Source organism: Etheostoma cragini, chromosome 7 (genome assembly GCF_013103735.1).
Source record: "Etheostoma cragini isolate CJK2018 chromosome 7, CSU_Ecrag_1.0, whole genome shotgun sequence".
NCBI classification, from domain to species: Eukaryota; Metazoa; Chordata; class Actinopteri; order Perciformes; family Percidae; genus Etheostoma; species Etheostoma cragini.
This window is the reverse complement of record NC_048413.1, coordinates 13,422,944-13,445,320: the sequence shown is the minus strand read 5'-3', so window position 1 is coordinate 13,445,320 and position 22,377 is coordinate 13,422,944. Positions and strand designations below refer to the sequence as shown.

At 40.1% G+C, this 22,377-nt stretch overlaps 1 protein-coding gene across 2 annotated transcripts in view; it reads left to right on the top strand.

Moving 5' to 3' along the window:
• camkvl (CaM kinase-like vesicle-associated, like) overlaps positions 1-22,377 on the top strand; it is a 34,275-nt gene that overhangs the window by 3,832 nt on the left and 8,066 nt on the right. For both annotated transcript variants that reach the window (XM_034876731.1, XM_034876730.1), the window contains exon 2: positions 21,771-21,877. In XM_034876731.1, coding sequence (XP_034732622.1) covers positions 21,783-21,877 — 95 coding nt within the window. In that variant the 5' untranslated portion in view covers positions 21,771-21,782. The remainder of the gene's footprint in view (positions 1-21,770; positions 21,878-22,377) is intronic.

Here is a 22,377-nt window from a genome sequence, read left to right as displayed (position 1 = left end):
AATAATTAAGTTGGAGAGGATGAACAGGCACTCAGAAAGCAGTGGTGAGACAGTGGAAGCATCGGTGCCAAAAGTAAAAAAATGTCCCTATCAAAACAACTCCATGCTTATTTGCACACAAATCACCGTCTATGTTACATAAAGATGAGCTTCAGGATAAACTGCACATACAGCATATGCTTGTTTGTGCTCTTAACTTAGTTTTGTGCCAGAGGTTTCTCATGTCCTGCCCTCCTTGCTCATCTTCTGCCTTCCTGCTCCATCTGCTCCTGCTGAGCCCTCTGTCCCCTGGTGTACCCCCAACATGCATTTCTTTCTTTCTATCTATCTATCTATCTATCTATCTATCTATCTATCTATCTATCTATAACATTTTACACTCTCCATGTTTTAGTAGGTACTGCCACACCACTCGAGGTATAAGTAAAAGCTAAAGTTAGCATGCAATGTATTTTATTTATGCAGTAAAATATGCAATATACCACCAAAAAAATCACAATTTTCACAAGTCATGTTCAGGATATTATTTACCAGATGATTATTATTTCCGAATGATGTGGTGAATGACTTGAATAAATATAATCAGTGCAAGCGGTTTGGAAATCAGCATCTGTATAGTTAGAATGTAAATTAGCACTATGATTCAGAACGTATATATATATATATATGTTTCCATGGTCCTCCATACCTATGTTTCCCAACTTAAAATCCTCTTAATGTCATCCTCGACAATTGCAAAACATTAAGTGCATTTCTCAAAACAATTTGTACAAATAGCAGAACACCATGGATTACCTGCAAAAAGCCAGTCTCTGGCTCAAAATCCTTATTTCATTCTCAAAAGTAAATATCTATGTCACATGTCCGTGCCATCCGAATGACAAGTCCTTGTCTCATTGTGTACAGATAAGACAAGTCAAATTGCTTAGTTGTGTTGTCAATGTAACAGTGTACTCTGGAGGGATGTTCTGATGTAAACTATAGGTAAAGTTTTAATGACACTTATTGTAGATTGTAGGTTAAACCTTAATGTATGTGTTGTTTTGCAGTCCTATGTGGAAAAATATAGTAATGCAAAACACAAACTTGAGTAAGATGTTAAAATGTCACTGTTTATTGTAAAGTATACTTACTTTATATTGTAAATTGCAAGTGGAATACTGTAATATAGTATGAACCATTACAGAAAGTATACAGTATTACAGTACAGTGCCTATTGTTAGATTACATACCTGTTCTGTCAGTGAAAAGTCTGAATGATTGAGGACACAATTGTTCTCCCAACATTTGGCTGCACCCTTCGACCAGCCTCGGTCATTGTAAGCCCACAATTGAGAAAGCGATCTACAAGTGTGGCGCTTATCTCATCAGGAATGAGCATTTGACCTCGGCCTCTTCTGCCTCTTTCTCAATTTTGCCTCCCAACTCCTCTGCCACACAGCCTCACTCCTCTCTGGCTGTTGACCCTGTCCAATTCCTTGTCCTTCCATTGTCAAACATTGTGTTATGCTCCGGCTATATGGCCAGTTGATGATTCATGAGATGCACCTTTTTTCGAGACAGTACAGATTCACCTGGAAGCACGTTACCTCTTCATGACAGATTTAGAAAAACGTCTAATGGAAATGTATAGAAATAGGCATGACATATTATGACAACTTGTTCAACCATTTTGCATGTAAAGACACATGCTATGAACTAATGCCTAAATGTTGTGTGGGGAACACTATTCAACAGAGACCCATTATAATACATTTAGCAATTGATGATGTAGGAAACAGCAGCGAATTGTACATAATCATTTGCATGGATGTACCAAAGCATTTGTAACTTGTTCAAAGAAATGAGAAACTGAGGTAGTTTTGAGAATTTCAATTCTGATCTGAGAAAGGTACCAAAGCGACTGAGAAAAATTGTAACAAGACCTTTCCAAGGTTTTGTAAGTTTCTTTAGGTCAAATGTACAAATCACCAACCTACAGCTTTTAGGCTACTAATGTTACTCTTTGAAACCTATTTGCACTCAAATTTGCAGGCAAGATAGTTTTTCTTTCACAGTGGCTAAACAGATTTTTATCTTTTCAATCTCCTTTCATTCATTTGCACATTTTTACTGTGACGATAGCTCTCACCAATCTTTTTACAATGTAAGTTTATTTCAAGAACATAGGATCCTGGGAACATAAGACCCTGCAACATAGGGATGACGCCCAATAATTCCCCATTAACACCATGCAAGACCAGATATTCCACTACAGTTGTGATAATGTTTAATTCATAAAAATGTTATCCATATTGCATAAAGACATTTTTACCATCTATCATCTCAGAGACTGAAGTCATTATCCAAGACACACAATTGGAAGCACCAGTTAGCGGTAGCTGAACTGTAGGATACTGCATAGATACCGGGGCAGTAACAGAAATACACGCTATCATTGCTATGCTCAGACTCACTCCTCTGTTTATCTTTGAAGCAGCACCACCGCCAGTCTGACCTCATGCTTACCAACACCACTAGAAATTAGATGTAAGGGCTTGCGAGATGATAATGATGTTACTAGTGTAAATAATACACTAATGTATTCAGTTTTATGGATTGTGAACTGAAAGAAACAATCAACAGGGTAAGTGTTGCTATTGTCACACTTAAAAAAAAAAATCTAACAGTAATTAATTGTAGGACTAAGTGGCAAGCTGTTTACCTGCTAGTGGTGGGTAATTAGCATAATTACCACATTAGCTTGTAGGTTTAGCTTGACCTTCCCCAACTGCACAAAAGAGCAGCCATTGTACAGCTTGTAATTTGAAAAATACAAAATGTTATTTGTAAGCCAAACTCTTTCTGGTTGTTGCTCTTTCACAGTATTATATAAAACAATGTGAGAGTTATAGCTCCAAAACATTTACATTGGCAGGAATCCCAGATTGCGGTCACCGCCAAAATATTATGAACTGATCCTTGGGCCAAGGATCTGTTTACCTTATTTCAGCCAAATTCATGTGTAACTTTTTGAAATATTCTGCAGACATAGAGACAAAGATGGGAGAACACATGCACCAACCAACTTCACTGGCAGAGGCAATGAAAGAATTCCAGCATGTGTTACTACACCACACACAGAGATATCAGCAGCTCTCTTTCACACAAACACACCGTAATTGTGTTTTTTTTTTTTTTTTTTTACTTGTACTGTGGTGGGACATTAAACACCACAGCCAAACTGTAGAGAAACAGCAAAAAACTCTGATTAAAGCAATGAATCACATTATGTTGATGAGCCTGGCACATACACGCAACATGTATCATACCAACCAAACACATTGTGGGAGGAAATAAACGCGTGGAATCTTAATTATCGCAGCTCAGGCCGGGACGGGTCTTCACAAAGCATTGCACATGCATGGGTATGCGCTCACATAAATGCAACCACAATTTACTGAAATACAAAGTGAGTTGTGTTACGGTAGAGACTCACAGCTCTGTGCTTAAAAAAAAAAAATCAAAACAACCTATCTAATCATTTTTATGCAAATGTTTTGTTTAAAAGAGGGAGAACGCGGAGAAAGTAAATTTCAACGAAATCCCAAGAATATTGCTTTCTTTCCACTTGAAAGGTTGTGGCACATGCAATAAATGACACATTGCAAAGACTGTTTTCCCTTTTTCTTGTGGTTCTGTGTTCAGACTTATGTAGCTTCATTTTACATTCATGGAATATATTGATTGCTGACCTTTGCCTAATGGTGTCTGACTTCTGCTCTAAAACCTACCAAGTAGAAGAGTACTAAAGACAGGTGAGAGATTCTTCTGCAGATGGGAATTTGGAGGCTGCTTAATGTCACAGATAAGGGATGTGCTTTGTTGTAGGATACTGAATTAACCAGTATTAAATGCCTTTTCCCACACACGTGCATACGTATGTGGGGAGAAACAAAACATGAATAATTAGTTATTCTATCCCCATGGCTCGTTATGTGTCACAGGAGAGAAAGAGAGGGAGAGAGAGAGAGTGGAAGTGACGGCGAAACAGGGAGGGGATAGATAGAAAAGATAGATTAGAGGGAAAAGAGCAAACGAGATTTATAGAGAAAGAAAGAGTGCTTCATTAAAGTGGCATTCATTACCAAAGCCTGTCAGTCCTCTCTATCTTTATGTTGTCTTCATCTGTCATTTATCCATCTCTTCTCCCTTTTCCCCTTAATGCTTAATTTCTTAGCCTCTCTTTCTTTCTCTCTGTCACCTTTTGCTTTCGTCTCAGGCCATCCCTCACTTCCCTGTGCTTCTGCCCTGTTATCCACCTGTCTTCACCTCCCCTTGTTTATCTGCCATTAGATTGTTGTGTGAATGACTGCAGTGGCCTTTTGTATGAGAGGAATTAGGAACAGAGTGAGCAGACAGCGAAACCCTCCTGGCTTCCTCCAAATAGCCCTCTAGGGTTAGGCTGGGCAGTGTATCCAACATACTCCACTTGGCCCAATTTCGCATTGTCTGAGTCGACTCACCTGTTAATTGGGGTTTTTCCTCAAGCTTGTCCAGACAGAACAGAGCAAAATTTGGAGCTCTTGGCTTTGAGTTCAGCAAAAAGTGTGGCTAAAACTGGGCTAGAATCTGGGCCAGCAAACAGTAGCTATAGGACACAGGCCAGACAATATGACATGAAAGGTACAAATGAAATGCATACAATACTACACACATACCTGAGTGTAATCCTGCTTACTCTTCTAATGGTGAAGATTTAAAAAAATAATAGGAGAGAAGTAGTTATAACTTCGGCATCCATGCTATCATTATGAGTAGCAGCCACTCATGGATGGGATTTATCATTTTTTCTTCTTCCACCAGCCCTGGCTATCAACCCTTACGTAACACCCCAAGCTGTTGTAAAGATGGATCCAACAAGCCACTGCTTTATCAGGCCTTCAACTGTGTCTCCCCACCGCATCATAACGATTTCTGCCAAAACCCCTACCCCTCATCTTCTGGTAGCCGTTCCCCTGAACAGTAATAACTAACTAAGGCAAGCTAAGGACAGCTGTGCCACAGTACTTTTTAATTGAAAACAATTATGGAAGGAACTTTGCACCAGAGGGAATGGTTAGTGTTGAAGGTGACAGGTACAGGCAATTAAAAATACTGGAAAAAATAAGGTAGATTCGAAATGTTCTTTCCATTTGACTAGCAGGGAAGCGTGAAGTGTCAAGTGTCTCCACTTTCTCCACCTTGTTTGAATGCAGATGGATTCGAGAGATGAATATGGTCTTTACTTTTGCGATTCTGCTTTAAGAAAAAACAAAGAAAATGTTTCTGGGCTGTACTGAGTTTAGCAGCTGCGGCGCGCGCGGGGGGGAGGGGGAGGGGGTCAGAACTGATACGGATTTATTGGCTCAGCTGGTCATAAAGGAGCCTTTATCCTCACATTGCATTATGCAAGCCAAGATCTCTGCAAGCTACAGGTGAAGGATGACTGCTCTGCAGACACAGATTCTCTCAGTCTCTCTGTCGCTCTCTCTCATCTTCCTCCTTGGTATAGTTATCTCTCTCTCAGGATGGATGAGTTTAATACTGAGGCAGATGCAAAGGCAGATTTCCTTACTGAAGGGCATTGTTTACCCTGTCTGACTCGTGAAATAAAAACCAAACCTCTTCGTCCTCCTCTGATCTTGCCACATCTCATCCATTTCCTTACCATCTGGCCTTTGCCTTTTCTTTACTTCCCCTCTTCTTGTCCTTGCTCTCTTCTGCTCTCGTTTTCTCACTCTGTACCATTACGGAGGCATAGCATTGATTGCTTAAATGCATCTAGCCATCTATAAGAGATACCTTTTGAAAGGTATCGACGCTAATAGATATGCTCGGTCTCAATGTCTTGCACTTATTTTTTGCAATATTTCTTAATGGCAACATTTGTGTCAAACCATTCTGAATGAAGTATTGTGGTGCTGCAGAGATGTCTTGGCCTACAAATGGTATCCTACAGAAAAATAAAAGTCTTTGTTTGGTACTGAGCCTCGCAAAAAAACACACAATAATCATTTTAATTTCTTTCAATGTTAATAATTTTCAATGAAAATGAGAATATTGATACAAAAACGATCATCCCCTCCAAAATCACGTATCATATCGCAATCGCAATATCAGTCAAAATATTTGCAATTATATGTTTTCCTCATATCGTGGAGCCCTTCCACACCATGCACTATAGTTGAGTAATTGAATGTATCATTAATAAAAACCCTCAGAAATTGTAAGATGTGGCCTCTATGCTCGCCTTTGAAGAGACACAGCACTGAGAAGTTGAGAATCTGTGGGGGAGCGGGAAAGTGTGGGGTTGGAGGAGACACCCTTCCAGTCTACCTCATCAGAAAAAAAAACTAGAAAAGCAATTGCAGGAAAAGAAAATGGTGAGAAAACGCAGCTAAATAGGAGAAAAGCTAGAGCATGCTCTGCCTTTGCTCTGACCTCTTTCCAGTTAATCCGCCTACTTTACACGATGAACATTACCTCCACACTGTATTTATAGAGCTGTGTGTTTTTTGTGTGTAAGCCGATGTGTATATGAATTAGATTTTTTGTGGGGCCACGATTGCAGAGTAAATGCATTAGTCCATGTCATACAGGGACAGGGGGTCTGAAAGCACAGTATCAAGAAAAAAAAGCATGTTTAAACCTCTGTTTACGGCAATCAAGGGTTAGCAATCCTTATTATCCCATATGATACAGTTCCTGTGGTCACAAACTCGAAATTGAAATGACTTCCCAAATTCCCTCTCTCTCTTATCCCTATAATGTCAGTGATTTACTGAACATAATGTCATTATTACTAGCAAAACATTTTGAATTTTAAAGAGATGGAATGCTTTGAGACATACTGGTTTGATTTGCCGACTTTGGCTCTGCTCGAAAAAACGCAGCCCTCTCCATCCTGTTCAACCCAGTGTTAAAAAAATTCTGTTCACGTACAAACAAGTTGCAATACGTTATGCAGGAAACGTACTGTGACATGGATTAAAATATTTATTAAAATAAGGAAACATTTATTTCCAACAAATCTTCAAAATGTCAATATATTTATTTAATTTGTTGTCCACCCCTTATTTGATGTTTCAAAGCTGCACCTGTGCTTTGACCTAAATGCTAACATCAGCATGCTACCATTTGCAAATATTTGATAATATTAGCTAATTTTCTCCGCACCCAAATTACATCTGAGGCTGATAAAATGAATTAGAAAGAATATGTTTTGCACTTATTTGGTCACAAACCAAAGTATTGGAGCGATTTAAGGGATCAAGAAAGCTGTCACAATTTCAAAGAGGCTGACATCAACGTGTGCACCAAATTTGATGGGAATCCATCCAATACTTGTTGAGACATTTCATTAAAAACAGCAAAAATGTCAACCTCATGGTTGTGCCAGAGGAAATTCAGGAGATCATAAAAGTCAGTAAGATAGGAGAACAATGTTCGTCTGTACAAAATGTTGTGCCAATCCAATTCAACAGTTGCTGAGATTGTTCTTGAATCTTTTTTCTCCTCAGCTACCTCCCTGCGCCTTCTGTGCAGTATAAAGATTGATTTAAAGATAATGCCAATAGAGTTAATCCAGGCAGCAATTCCTGTTCCATGTATTTAGCAAGTGAGTTGTGTATATCTCAAATAGATAACCAGAGACTGCTGCTCTTCTACTAAAATGGCAACCCAGATGAAGATTCTACATAAGCTCACCTCCAGCAAGCTCCACAGGTACACTGGATACAATCAGGTGTGAGTCGTATACCCACACACCGTTTAAAAATAGAGAGGGCCCTGACAGTCCTACACAACGCTTCACAGCAGAGACCTCTCTGTTGAAATGGTCTCCAGTCTTATGACTCTTATCCAAAACTTCAATCACTGCTCCTTTCTCCTCCTCTTCTCTGCTCCTCCTCTTCCTCTCTCTTCTCTCTCTCCAGGGAGGGGATTTTGCTTCTATAAGTCTACCATCACACTGAATATTTCACAAAAGCACTTTTTTCCACACACACACACACACACACACACGCACACACACACACACACACTGCTGACTTTCTCACGGAAGTGTTCTCACTTTCACTCCCTCACGCTCTTCACATCTGTCGTCTTCCATGCTTTGTCTTCGTCTTCCATTCTTCCCTTTTTCTTGTCTTCTTCCTCTTTATCTCATTTTCTCTTCTGAACACTGCCAGACAAAGAGGACTATGTCCAGCAGTGCTCACCATTTATTCCTCTCCACTTTGCTCTCTCCTTCTCACTTGCTTTCACTCTCATCAAGTTACTTTCTTACCCACCTTTTATAACTGTCCAGGAAATGTATTTGAAATATGTAAGGTCTTAAAAGCATTGCTCACTTTGTGATCAATACACTCTCTGCTTGGCCTTTATGCTATCTCCCTGTGTTGTTTATCTACATTGCAGCCTATGCTGCTAATTGCAGCCTATGCTGCTAATTGGTTCTCGGGTCATTTCAGCTAACCTGACATGCCAGATGATTTGTAACATAGAACCATCTGAGAAGTCGTCGTTGAAAACAGTGAATATCTGGAAGGTGATTGGATGAATCACGTCTGGCATTGTTATAGCCTTCAAAAACACCTAAACTAGCAGTACCTCCTCAGGGGTTGAGTCCGCTCTTGTTCGGACAAAAATGATCTAGACAAGATTCATTTTTCGTGTGATATGTGATCCCGCGATTCTGGTAGGGTCTTCTGCAGGTGATGGCGCCGTGGATATGACACATGCCTTTGGTGTGGGAAACCCAGTTTCCAATCCCACTGTGGTACATCCACCAATCTGTCCCTGTGCAAGAAACTTAACGCCTAGTTGCTCCAAATAGGTGCAACCTCTGATATATAGCAATTGTAAGTGGCTTTGGATAAAAGTGTCACCAATCATGTAATGTAATCTTGTGATGCCAGAAGGTTCCAGCTGCTGTGGGAGGTAATAGATCCGCTACGTTGCTGTAAATTAGTGGTAATGAGAGTAATGATTAGTCATTTAGGTTGACCTTATTCTTGACCTAAATGTCCCCTGGTTGCAATTTGACAATATTGATGTAGCATTTATAAAGGAAATTGTTGCACAGATCACTGTTATATGAAACTGGAGCCCACTAAAGTGTAAATAATCAGGCGTTCGAAGCGTGGCCGGGTTGGTTCAGTGGTGGAGCAGGCGCACATGTCCTGAGAGTTTTGTACATCAACGCATAGGTCCAGGGTTCAAATCAGACCTGTGATGGTTTCCTGCATATCTTCCCCCTCTTTCTCACCTAACTGTCCTGTCAAAAATTTAAAGGTGGAAAAGTCCAAAAAATATTTTTTTTAAAAAGCAAGTATAAGCAATTTACTTAGCCGGACAACCTTAATGTTGTAAGAATCAGTGCATCAATGAAGATAGCGTAAAGAATTTACTCATCTATGAATCATTTAAGTGGTATGCAGGAGTCTTTTTCATGGTCTTAGTTTGTGTCTATTTCCCGTTCATTCAAGCCCCAAAATTTTAATAATGTGCTTTGTGTCTTGAAAATTACATTCTTTATTTCGTTGTCATTGTTAGTCAGAGCTTGCTTACTGTGTGTGTGTGTTTTTGAAATGCCTCTGAGGCTCTAATCTAGCTGTAGAACAACAATCAACCTTTCCAAATTTTCCTAAAGCATTTGGAGGCATCTTAAACAAAAAAGAACAGGTGGCATTCCAACCACAATGACTAAACTATCATTTCCCTTCTTCTCCTTCCCATTCAGCGTCTTTCTCTGATTCTCTGATTTGTACAGGTCAGACATTTGTTATTTGGAATACAATGCAGATTGAGACCTTTAAAAAGAAGTCCTAGATGCTACACAACAGCATACTGTTATATTACACAGCCCAGAGTGTACGGGTGCCTGATGTAGCCTCGGGCTACTGTGAAATTCTAATGTCAGTCACGGTTTGTGTTTCCGAGAGTAATCAGAGATGCAGACATCTGGCGTATATGAATGGAATCACAGTGTAATAATTAAATTACCTTTATAGGTTAATTTATAGGTACTGAGCACATCTGTGTAATTCAGGCCTGTGTGTAATGTGTATAATAATAACAACAGAGTGAAAATATTGTTATTTCCCTTGAGGGATTACTTAAGTATAAATTAAAATTACTAAATTGTATTGTATTATTGACAAAAATTGGATGAAGGGTTTGGAAATTGGAATTCTTGATAGAAAGCTGCCGTGAGTGGGCCACTAATGCAAAAACCGTGGTAGAAAGTAATACTCTGACCTCACTTTTCCCATCTTCATAATCTTTTTTGTCCCTTCTCTTAACCTTCCCTCTCTCTGTCTCTCCCACTCTAACTTTCTCATGAGACCAAATGACCTAATTACATATCAAGAATTGTGCATGAGCAGGCTTGTTCTCATCACTCAAGCAAACATGCACACAAGCAGAGGTGCTGGAGCAGAAGTAGCACAATCTGTGGCAGAAATGTGCATATTATGAATATCTCTCTAATTTATTGGCAATTTATTGGAAGATTATAATGAGTAGCCAACTCATGCTGAAAGCAGAAGAAAAAAACAACTGGACTTTAAAAATTCAATTAACTGTCACACGCCTGCCTTGGGTTTAACCTCAAACTGGAGAGAATACAGTTATTGGATATGGGTCTCCAAAGGTGAATTAGTGACTGTTTTTAAAGGGGTGATAGAATGGTCATATAGAGTATTTGACACTGTTCCTTAACGTCTCCTGATTGGGTTTGTAACATTGGTTTGGCAAAAAATTGCCCGAATGCTTTTTCATGGGTCCTGATGCTCCCCGGGTCTAGATTGAAACAAGAGGTTTTCTGCTTTATCTGGTCTTCTCATAAATGTTTAGATAAGCTGCACGCTGATTGGTTGAGCGAAGCCCATACACACACAGTGGAGACGAGACACTGCAATGTTTGCGTGCCATTTCATTACTAAATTTGCTTCTGATACTTTTTATTTCAAGAAATCAACTATGTAAAAGTCATTGATGGCTAATTGCAAATTTGGGACAACTTTCAGGTGCTCCACACAGTCTGACAAGAACGCGGCAACCCACAGGGCTCAATACCTGCGCAAAAACCGTCACCGCCCTGACAGAGCTCCAGGGCTTGCAGCTCGCTGCTCTCCCTCCCCTCTTCCTGCTAAATGGCTGATGTGTGTGAGTGAGAGCGCGGTCAGCGAGCTTGTTATGCCCGCAATCTCTTGCCATAGGTTGCAGTTAACCTCATAATGTAAATGTGTGTTGAGTTATTTAAACAAACGATCAGGGAAATAAACGTTTCTTGTCCGGGAGTCTCATTGATAGAGGCTGCGGTGAGCTGGATGGAGCAATGAGAGCAAACTGGTTCCCTCCTAACAAGATCCCATCAACTATGTGGCTTGTTGAGATCTGCCCGTTTTCAGAGGCCATTTCAAATTGTGAGATTTGCCGAGTAAAGAGGTGTCAATGGGTTTTTGAGATTGTACGTATGTCCTATTAACCCACCAAACTGTTGTTATTCAACTATGAAAAGGGAAAATCGGTTTTGCATTCTATCACCCCTTTAAGCATTTTTGGGAACATGTTATGCAGGGTAGGTAGTCAAAAGATCATCATCTACCATTCGGCAAAATGGTTACTAAAATGAATGTAAGCTCGCATTCACAGGCATAAATGCTGTGCAACAAGTAGTGGTGAAAAACACATGGCACCAAAACACTTAATGATCTGTGCTTGCACTTTTTATCAAAAAGAGGAAAAATAGTCACCAGGATGCCGCTCTGCTTGTGTCGTTTTTTAAAAACAACGACACGTCTTGCACATCTCAGTCAGCGGAGATGTTACACGTGAATTAAACAAAGGGAGAGAGAGAGGTTTATTAGGAGGAATGAATGTGAGAAGGAAGGGAGTAAAAGTAAGAAGATGGTTTTCTTTGCTGCCAATTAGCTGAACATCCCAGCTGGGGAGAGATGGTGCAAGAGGGTTGTATGACAGAGACAACTGTGAAAGCGTGTGTGTTAGCTTTTGTGTTTAACTGTATGTGTCTCTCCCTGTTTCACTCTTACTTTGTCAACGTGTGTGTGTGTGTGTGTGTGTGTGTGTGTGTGTGTGTGTGTGTGTGTGTGCAAATTCAGGTGTGGATTGAGCCTCTCAATTGAAGTCTGGGTTTTTTGGAGAGGCACTCTGCGCGGTGTGTCAAGGCTATGTTTGGCCACAAAAGAAATGAATTAATGTAGTCGTGATCAAAGGGGATACACACGCAAATCCATGTGTGCATGAGCAAAAGGAAAACATTTTTCAGTTTAATTTATTCTCCAGAGAGGACAAACCTTACAATGAGACCTGTGGCTAAACACATGGGCACATGCAGTTGAATTTGTGTGTCTGTATGTGTAGGTTGATCATGAGTAGGAGCATTAGTGTCTGATAGAATGTGTGTGTGTGTGTGTGTGTGTGTGTGTGTGTGTGTGTGTTTGTGTGTGTGTGTGTGTGAGAGAGAGAGAGAGAGAAAACACAAGTGTTTCTCAAGCATCCAAAAGTGGATTAAGTGGAACCAAAAGTCAACTCTTCAACCCTGCACTGGAAGAGCAGAGAATGTTGTTTCTCTCCACTGACCTCACTCACATAAAGTATGATGCACACACGCTAACAGACACAGCCATCAGCTTCCCACATTTCTTCCCCTGAGTGTTACATATCCTCTGAATGTTTTATAGTAATCTCTAATTTCAGAAACATAAGCAACATTCCCTCCTCTCAGTCTTTTTGTCTGTGTGCATGTGTGGGAGCTGACGGGAGTCGTTTATTTCAGTGGTTTTATGTTTGACACATGATTCATGTTGTGTCTGCCTATGTCAATTTTTTTCTGCACCACAAACCTCTCGCATTAAGTCTTTTTTGCACTCGAGACTGAAGCATGAAATACAATACAATCTAAATAGTTTTGTTTTGCTTTTTACTTGTGAATATTAAGGAAGAGATATTGCATTTTTTTCCCCACACTTGAAGACGCTGTACAGGATCAGGATGAAGAGAAGCAATGCGGTATAGTTGTATGACTATATGAGAAGTAAATCACAGTCTAAAAATAACTGTAAAGTCAGGAGTGTCTTCTACAACAACTAACACAATATTTAAAGGGTGTTTCATACACTATTATGTATTATTTATTTATTTATTTATTTTACATCCCAATTCAGAATTAATTACAGAAGTATTAAGATATGGAATTCTGTCCCTCCAAGTCTATGTAAACTTTCTCCACTATCAATAAAAAAAAATCTGTGATATCATTTACAAAAAAATGGACAGATTGATTGTTAATTTCACTAAATTCACTGTTCACTGACAGTATTTACTGTATGTCCTTGCTCCACACAGAAGAACACAATTCTCTGTAGGCACATGTGCTCATGGCTTAACAATGATAAGTGTGGTTAATATATAGAGGATGTGGAAGCAATAAACACAAGTACGACGTTGTACAATACAATGCATTTTATTGGATATTCCGTCTTCCTTCACGTTCAGGTTGAGACTCAAATATTAGATGCAACTAACATAAAATATGAAAAAAATAAAACATCCCCATCAGCCTCAACTGCATTCTTTTGTTTAGTTCATAGTTTTCAGTCACATGACTGTAGCAGAGACCTGAATGGCACTGGGGACTCCATAGAGCTACGGCACCCACTTCACTATCTAAATCATTTAAGTTAATTTATTTCAACTAGCTAGCTACGCTGCTCATTAACTCTTTGATCATAACATGATATCAAAACTTTCACTACTGCTCAATTTAGGAAGGCCACCTCAAGAAAGTTTGTTGTTTGTTTATGTTACATAATGTGCATTTAGATTGCATTTCACTATGCAATTCTGTCTGCCAACAGCCACCATCCTGGGAAAATGAAGGCTCGCTAGTGCAGTGCGCTAGCTATATAGCTAACACTGCCAGTCAGAAACAGAAAGCTATGATCTACTTTCTCTTTGATAATCTAAAACAAAGAACACAGAATGATGATCATTTTTTAAAATTATGGTCCCGTTGATTTTAAAATCGGTTATTAAGCACGGGGTGTTTAAGGGCGCGGCTATGATGTGATTGACAGTTCTCGGCCTGTCAATCATGACAGAGTGTTTAGCAAAGCTTATCCATGGAACGTGAACTTCATTTTGGGGGTTGACCACGCTTTTCATTGTAGTGACTGTGGCACTTTGCTCGCCTAATTCACATAGACTGTATATATATAATAATACAAACGGTCTATGGTAGAAACACAGCCCAGGCTTGTCTCTTTTTGGTTTGTGCATCCAATTGCACAACAAGGGTCTGACATTTTGGAGACAATGTTGTAAAAGCTGAGCTTACTTGTTTGCGGAGAGTGTGGGGCAGCTTAGTTTTTCTTAGTTTTTCCCTCAAGGTGCAAGTTGATGTCACCTGAAAACTGTGAATAAGCAAATTTTAGCATGCTGATATTTTAAACTAAGATGTCAAACATGGTAAACATACTTTAAAAAATAGCATGTAAGCATTGTTATTGAGTCTCTTACAAGAGAGAAATACTCTAAATGTGTAAGCATTTGTGATTGTCTTCCTTTGCTTCTCACTTATGATCCCCTACTCACCTCCCCATTACTCACTCTCTCACTGAGCTTGCTGAGCTCGCTGTCATTTGGAGCTCTGATTTTGATTTGAGAGGAAGTTCTTGTTCCTGCTTCTTTTTGTGAGATTTTGTACATGTGAGTGTGTATTCAAATTATCCACACAAAAAGTTACTTACATACACTGACAAAATTCACACACTATTTCCATCTTCGGCCTGTGTATTGTGCATATGCAGTGTGTATGTGTGTGCCTGCGGGTCTTGCCTCAGGCCATTCTGTTTGCTATTCTGAGCAAACCTGTCAGCCAGGTGTTGCATCATTCTATGTAAGCTACAGACAGGCACAAAAACACACATACACACACTTTTTGCAAAACAAAACAAAAGATACTCTCTGGCCCTTTTCCCTGAGGACACACTTAGGCTACTGTCCAAGACCTGCTCAAACCCAGTCTCTTAATGAGGGGACAGGAAACAGAGGACACTCAGGGTGAAGGGAGAGGTGAGAAGAGGAGGATTTCTGACAGACTGGTGTAAGGTTCAGAAAAATGAATCCTATTGTGTGCTTGTGTATGTGTGTGTGTGTGTGTGTGTGTGTGTGTGTGTGTGTGTGTGTGTGTGTGTGTGTGTGTGTGTGTGTGTGTGTGTGTGTGTGTGTGTGTGTGTGTGTGTGTGTGTGTGTGTGTGTGTGTGTGTGTGTGTGTGCGTGGCGCTACAAGAATTTGGTAGATTTTGATATTGTTTCTCACCCTGGGCAGTCATACATTTTCATTAGATTGTTTCCTTATTAAGCCTGTCTCTGTCCTTGTGTATGCCTTGTTGTCACACAAACAATCACTTTCCCTTTCCCTCACACACACACACAAACACGCACACACACACACACGCACAGACCTTAGATGAGAGCCGCTCTGTGAGCAACAAAGGAAGTTGTGTTTATAACAAGCTCAGTGGAAGAAGCAAATATACACTTGTAAATAGGGGTATTGATGGAACACACACACACACCAACACACACACACACACACACACACATATATTTGCCATTATGTGATTACCACATATGTGTAGGTCTTAATATAAGATTTGTGCAAGAGTGTGTGTATTTAGAAGGGGATTCTATTCCCCCTCTTTCTCACTCTTGTATCCTGCAGTACACTTGATTTTAACAAGCACAGTAATTCTGATAATTGGGCCTTCATCTGCTTCTCCACTTTATCTCTGTCAGTTCTTCTCTCCTGTGTACTCTGTTGCGTCCTCACAAAGTCTTTTATTTGTCCCACTTTCACGTCACAGCATCCTGATTAGTCCTGGGACCAACCTCAGGCAGCTGTGTGCTCCGCTAAATATTGCACACTCATCAACTCAGGTGATGAGCTCCGTCGGAATGAGTGGATGGATCTCTATTTAATGCCATTATCTCACTGTAAATACAATTTAAAAGCCAAAATGTTATTGATGATAATATGAAAGTACTTTCAGCTACATCTAGAATATTTATTGTCTTACTATTTCCTAATTACACCTGGTTCAATTCCCTACCTAAGGTTGTGAATCTAATTAATACCCTCCGAGAAATTTTGAACCCTCAGCACTACAAATGCTGGGTAAAAAGTCAATTTTTGCCATGTTTATTTTTCTGTCAAGTCAATGACATCCTGGCTTGTCTTGAATGATCAATATGGAACAGGCTGCAACTGTCATGTCTTGTTATACACAGAAGAAGAAACACACAAGACACACGCACACATGATTATCAAAATGCAGAACAAATATGTGATAATCATTATTGCAAATCTTATTAAAACTTGATTGTAATGGCAGGCTTTAATTTACCCTTCTGAAGGCTTTCTGGACACAGAACATTTCCTTCCATTATACTGTGTGTTTGACGTGGGAGTGTTTCTTAAATATATATTTAATTTACTTGCTCACAAATATACACACATACTGAGGGGCGAGTGCAACAGGATCAGTGGTTGTAAACTATAGGAATGGCAAACATGTCCACAATCTTCTTCTCTGTTATTCCCATTAGTGTAACAGTCAACATCAGTCATAACCCCTGATGCTCTTCTACTCCCCAACCTCAGTGAGGAGTTGCCATGATTAAGCCTTTCGGACTAGAGCTCCACTAAAATTGGCGAGGGCAAAACGATGAGATGGAAGCCACGCAGACGCAGCGAAAGGTGCAAGAGCAGGAACAAAAGTAAAAAGAAAGGGAAAAAATAAAGAGAGGCGGGGAAAGACAAAGAGGCTTTTAATGTAAGTGAAATGAGCCTGCTGTCTGGTTGAAAAGAGGATCACATTCTTCTTCTTTTTTTCTACATATTTAGGAAATAAACAGTAACACACAATTACAATCAATACACTGAGACAAGAACAAACAAATATATTTATATATATATATATATATATACAGTATATAATAACATTTTTACAAAAATATTTAAACAGAGAAAAGATGGGAGGCAGGGAGACAAAACAACACAAGCAGAAACAGACACACACACACAGACAGGCACAAGACAAGGGACCAGACACTTGGGTGAGTTAGAGGTCCGGGCTGTAGCACTCACAAAGTCAGCGATGCACCGCCACGTGATCAGAGTGAACACATTTTTCTTGTAGAATCACACACACCTGTGTCCATGCTGCCGTGACATAGACTGAATAAAATGTCAAACACTAATGAGGGACAGATGTAATCAGTATTCTTCTCTGGCACTTAAGGATGGGCATATAATGACACACAAGCTGTAAAATATGAGTTTACGTGTGGATGTACAGCACATGCGTGTGGAGATTGAGATTTGTGTGTTCGTGTGTGTGTGTGTGGTTCGTGTGTGTGTGTGTGTGTGTGTGTGTAACTCTAGTGCTCACATGGCAACTTGCGAGGTCTGCCATCTCTTGTTCACACAAGCGGGAGTAACCTGAGGTCAGTCAGCCACAGTCCCTCTGCTGCGCTGACTCTCCTGAGGCAGACATTGACGTGCTTGTTATATATATTTTATGAGCACACACTCACACAAATCTTGTTATTTCTCTTATCATACGTAGATCTAGTGTCACCTCTCAACAAAGCCAATGAGGCATTGATTAATCCTAGCGTGCAGTTATCAGGATTTGGTATTTTGGTGATGCTGATCATGACAATGTGTATCGCTCTGCTGCATCTGTATGATAGTGACAAGGACACACCAACACACCTGACCACTTGAATGACAACACAGAACAACTCTGTAATAGCAGCTTCACACAGCCGTCAGTGAACTATTTACACAGCTTACATGTCCTATTATTCTGAGCTTTCTGTAATGGAGGAACATCCAACACCACACTAGTCATGGCAGCTTGTCACACAAAACATAGACCCGCTGAATGTAATAGATTGCTTTTTCTTTTCTTATTCCTTTTTTTCCCTGTCGTTGGTTTGAGCACTGTCTAAAGAGATGAGTGCCAGTGAATAGCAGATTTTCTTAACCTTGACGCTGAGAACCTCTGAAACACTTCCCTCTGAGCTGATAAAAAAGATTATATTCCATTTGATTCATCTTTTTTAGCTTCGCTGCAGCTTGAACACAACACTTGTGAACAAGCACACAGACACACTCATACACAGAGATGTGCACAAGCAATATGATTCAAGATGCTGAAGATAAAGTGTGATGTCTCTGTGTCCCTTTATATTTGAGTATGTGCATTTTAAAGGTATAGGCACAACATACCTCGCACTGTACAAATCATGCAATCGTCAACAGTTCTCCTCTTTTTTTTGTTGCATTACAGCATTCCTACATCTTTTTCAAATGGATGGACACAGATTTGTTGTCAAATGATTCAAGTCAAAAGGGTTTTTGAAAAAAGGTTTTTTTTGTTTCATCATGTCAGATCATTGAATATTTTGACAATGTACTAAAAATGGCACAATAACTGATTGGAAAATACTTCAAAATTTCAGAAAATATTATGATCACAGTCACATTACCGGATCGGCCAGTGACAGTTTCATTACGTACAAACACCACAGAAGTATGAGTATACATTTTAAAAAAAATGTCACGTCACTAACATGACACTGGATGTTCTATTATCTTTAAATAGCATGAATGTGTGGACAGTTTTTGGATTGTAATTGCAAAACACCCAGAACAGAGTGCCCAGTATTACTCCCTTAAAGCAGCATCTGCTGCTGAAAGATCAGCGCTGGTGTCACAGAGGATGGCTGCAATGTTGCATTGTACTTAAATGCATTCATTTTATCTCTGATATTATGCTACTTTCACCAACCTCACAGATATTAGGAATGCTTGAAATGAATTTGTTTTAGAGAAAGGCTGCCATGTCAGCATGCTCACTGACTTTGGGGACAGCCCTTCGTACCCCCAAAAAATCAGTCACACAGCATATTATCACACACGGCCTGTTGGCACATACCTACATGCACCCACATGCGCAAACCGACACATTCACCTGTGCAAACATTCACACGAACATAGTTGTGAAGCTGTGAGGTTCTCTCAATCTGCCTCTGCACTTCTGTGTTTTACACTTTGTTCTCATGTACACTTCCTTCTCCATCCTTTTCACTTAGTCACAGGGCTCCTTCCTCCTTGGCTTTCTGTTCCCATCGTTTCTCACCTCTTTCCTCCCATCTTTCCCTCTCTTCCCTTCTCATCTCCTTTCTTCTCCTATCCTCCCATATCGCCTCCTACTCACTGTTGACTTCAAGGTTCGTACTGACTCAGTATTCTGTGGGTATGGTGTTTTAAGGCATCTGAGTTTTTATGGCGAAAAAACAATCACCAGTGACACAAGCAAAGAATGACAAACGTGTATCTAAAGGAAAGGACAGACAATAAAAACCTGTGTTCACACCTCAAACAACAACAGTTAGCCGATATTCTTTTATGAAAACAGCTAGCCTTCAAATCTTCAGGGAACAACATTAAAAAGGGAAAAGCATCACTCAAAGGTTTTGACTAAAGGTAAACCCATCATGACTATGGAGAAACCAAAAAAGGTTGATCCCAGTGTTAGGACAAGATTTACAGATGTTGAAATAGTAGCTCCAGCTACATTGTTCCCAGGTCACTGATAATGTTTTGAAAATCAACTGCTGCCTGGAGAGTATCTCTAAAGTTAGAGAGAGCATGGTGGCCAGCAGGGATGGATTTTATGAGCAGGCAAAAGACTTAAAACTGTGTAGAACCATAGTGCTCAAAAGTTAGCATCTCGAAAGGTTATTGGCAAGCTCATCTGCTGACATTTGTTGCTTGGCAGTTGTTCCTATATTTCAGTGGGGACGCTCTGTTCCCACAGGGATGGAGGCGCTCCATTCACGTCAAGCCAGCATTACCTTCACCGTCCTGGACCTTGTAATGGCAATGTTGTGCTTACATAATCTTCTGGCAAAACTAGGTCCTTTCAATCCCCCACTAAATTCCCCTCAGTCTCACTGGGGCATTACGCTTACACAAGGACGCACATATGGACACACATGTACACACACACACACACAAACACATACCCTTCTGCTCAAATTTATATCTGCACATGTGACATATCCGCATCAACCTTCGCACTTTGCCCAGACTACACATGCACTCAAGCATGCACACAAATACACACAAAGAGTGTATCCCAGCCCTCTGGATTAGGGGTACAGATTAGAGATTAGGGCCAGCACTGGGATTACACAGTACTCTCCAGCCCTGCCTCCACCATATATCAGAAGCACCTCTGCCCCTATCATCTACAATGGTGATGCTACACAGAGAGAGAAAGAAACAGAGAGAGGATTTTACATCTCTGATAGTCATTCCGCCTAAATTAGCACCCGCAAAATGTCATTACCTCTGAGGATTTCTATTGTCTCTCTGTTCATAGTTCTCACATCATATTCTCTATTTTTCTCATTTCTTTTCTTTCCACATCTCTGCATAACACGGAACACAATCCTGAAGTCCACTTAGCTAACTGCCTCTTGCATCACTCACAATAACTACGACTCCCATTTCCTCCTATCACATATTTCCGGATTTGGTCAATTCCATTGTAGTCTTGATGCAGTCCCAAGCTCCCACTGGAGGGAGAAATCTCTACAAAGGAAAAGTAAATAGAAAAAAATATAAGTAAGTTATCGAACAGGAATGTGGTCTGTCAGGTAATTAGGAGAGAAGAACATTGAGGATAGATGGCTGAAGCTCCCAGGGAATCTGTCTCCTAAAGCGGATGGAGTGTTAAAGGATGTGGGTGAGGATTGCCTGAGGACTGTGTTGAGATGGTATATCGATTGCTGATTCACTATCTAGCTCCCTGATTTTCTACCTAGGTGTTTGGGAGCTCCTGGGGGTCACAATCTATTTTAGGCTGGTGAAATACATGTACATACAGTATATGTGGACAGTATATATACTGTACAAAATCACTGGCATGGATGTTGTTTTTTACACTTGTGAAGTGCATTTTTTAGGTGCAATGCTAACAGTGAGCTGTGAGGTAAAAGGAGGCATTAGAAGTCATTCACAGCAAGTTTAAAAAGGTCATGAACTACTGATCTAGATCAAGACAAATCCAAAATTAAACCCACCCACATGCAGACTACAAACGAAAAACCAATTTTCTTGTCATTAAAACCCAGTGCTCTCAGTGTTACTTTGGGCACCAGCGATTGCTGAGGAAGCCAGTTGCTTTAGGGACACAGGGACACTGCCCTTTCTAAATAAAGTTTAACTTGAACTTGACAGACATACAGAATCTGCAGACTTTAGAAGAGTAGAGAGAAGCTTAGTGGGTAGCTTAGTATCTGTTGACAAGGCTGGCACGCAACCAGGCTGCCAGAAGCGTTAGTATCCAGATTCGTTCAGAAATAGACTTAGCTGTATCTGTGGTTCTCCAATGTACTGTATATTTTCAAGGCTAACAGCAACGACACTCCCTTGGTGTCTCTAACTTCAACCACTGGAGGCTTTCATAATGTTTCATCAGTCCCTGTTTTCCTCTTTTACATGCATATCCATGCTGCTCTGCAATCCCTTTATCTGTGTGTTACCTGAAGGTGTCGTCAAAATAATTCATGCTTTCCTTTCCCCCCCATGTGTAGTGCAATGCTTGAAATTGATTGGAATGTCTTTTTTCTTTATTTCTTAGCTGAATGCCGTCATGCCATTTGGGTGCCTTGCCCTGCGAGATGGGCGGAGTTACGATAGCATGTCTGATGTCAACGACAAATACGAGATTGGACAGGTCCTCCGAGCGTAAGTGCTATAAAGCTTTATGCATGGATCTGTTTTGCCTTTTTTCCCTCCTCTCGCATATAGAATTCATGAACTCATTTCAGTATTCCCAAATGGCCTTCATTTCCTTTATGAATAATTACATTGGAATTAGATTTTCGCTGCAGATTTGGTTTGGCATATTGTTTTACTTAAGGAATGACAGAAGGTAATAGCAGGTGGCTAGTATGTAACAGACTTAAGAGACACATTTTTTACTTTTAAGCCAAACAAATGTCTGTATATTTGGGATCAAGACAGTTCATGAAACACACTGTTGGAGGTATGTAATTTATTTTGTTTAAATATTCAATGTCATGCCTAGAAAACAATAAAAAATCTTTTCGACATACAGTTTTTTATAACAAGATTTGAAGCTCATTGCTGATTGACTGGCCGATTATGACACATTGACACATTAGAGGCACACACACACACACACACACACACACACACACACACACACACACACACACACACAC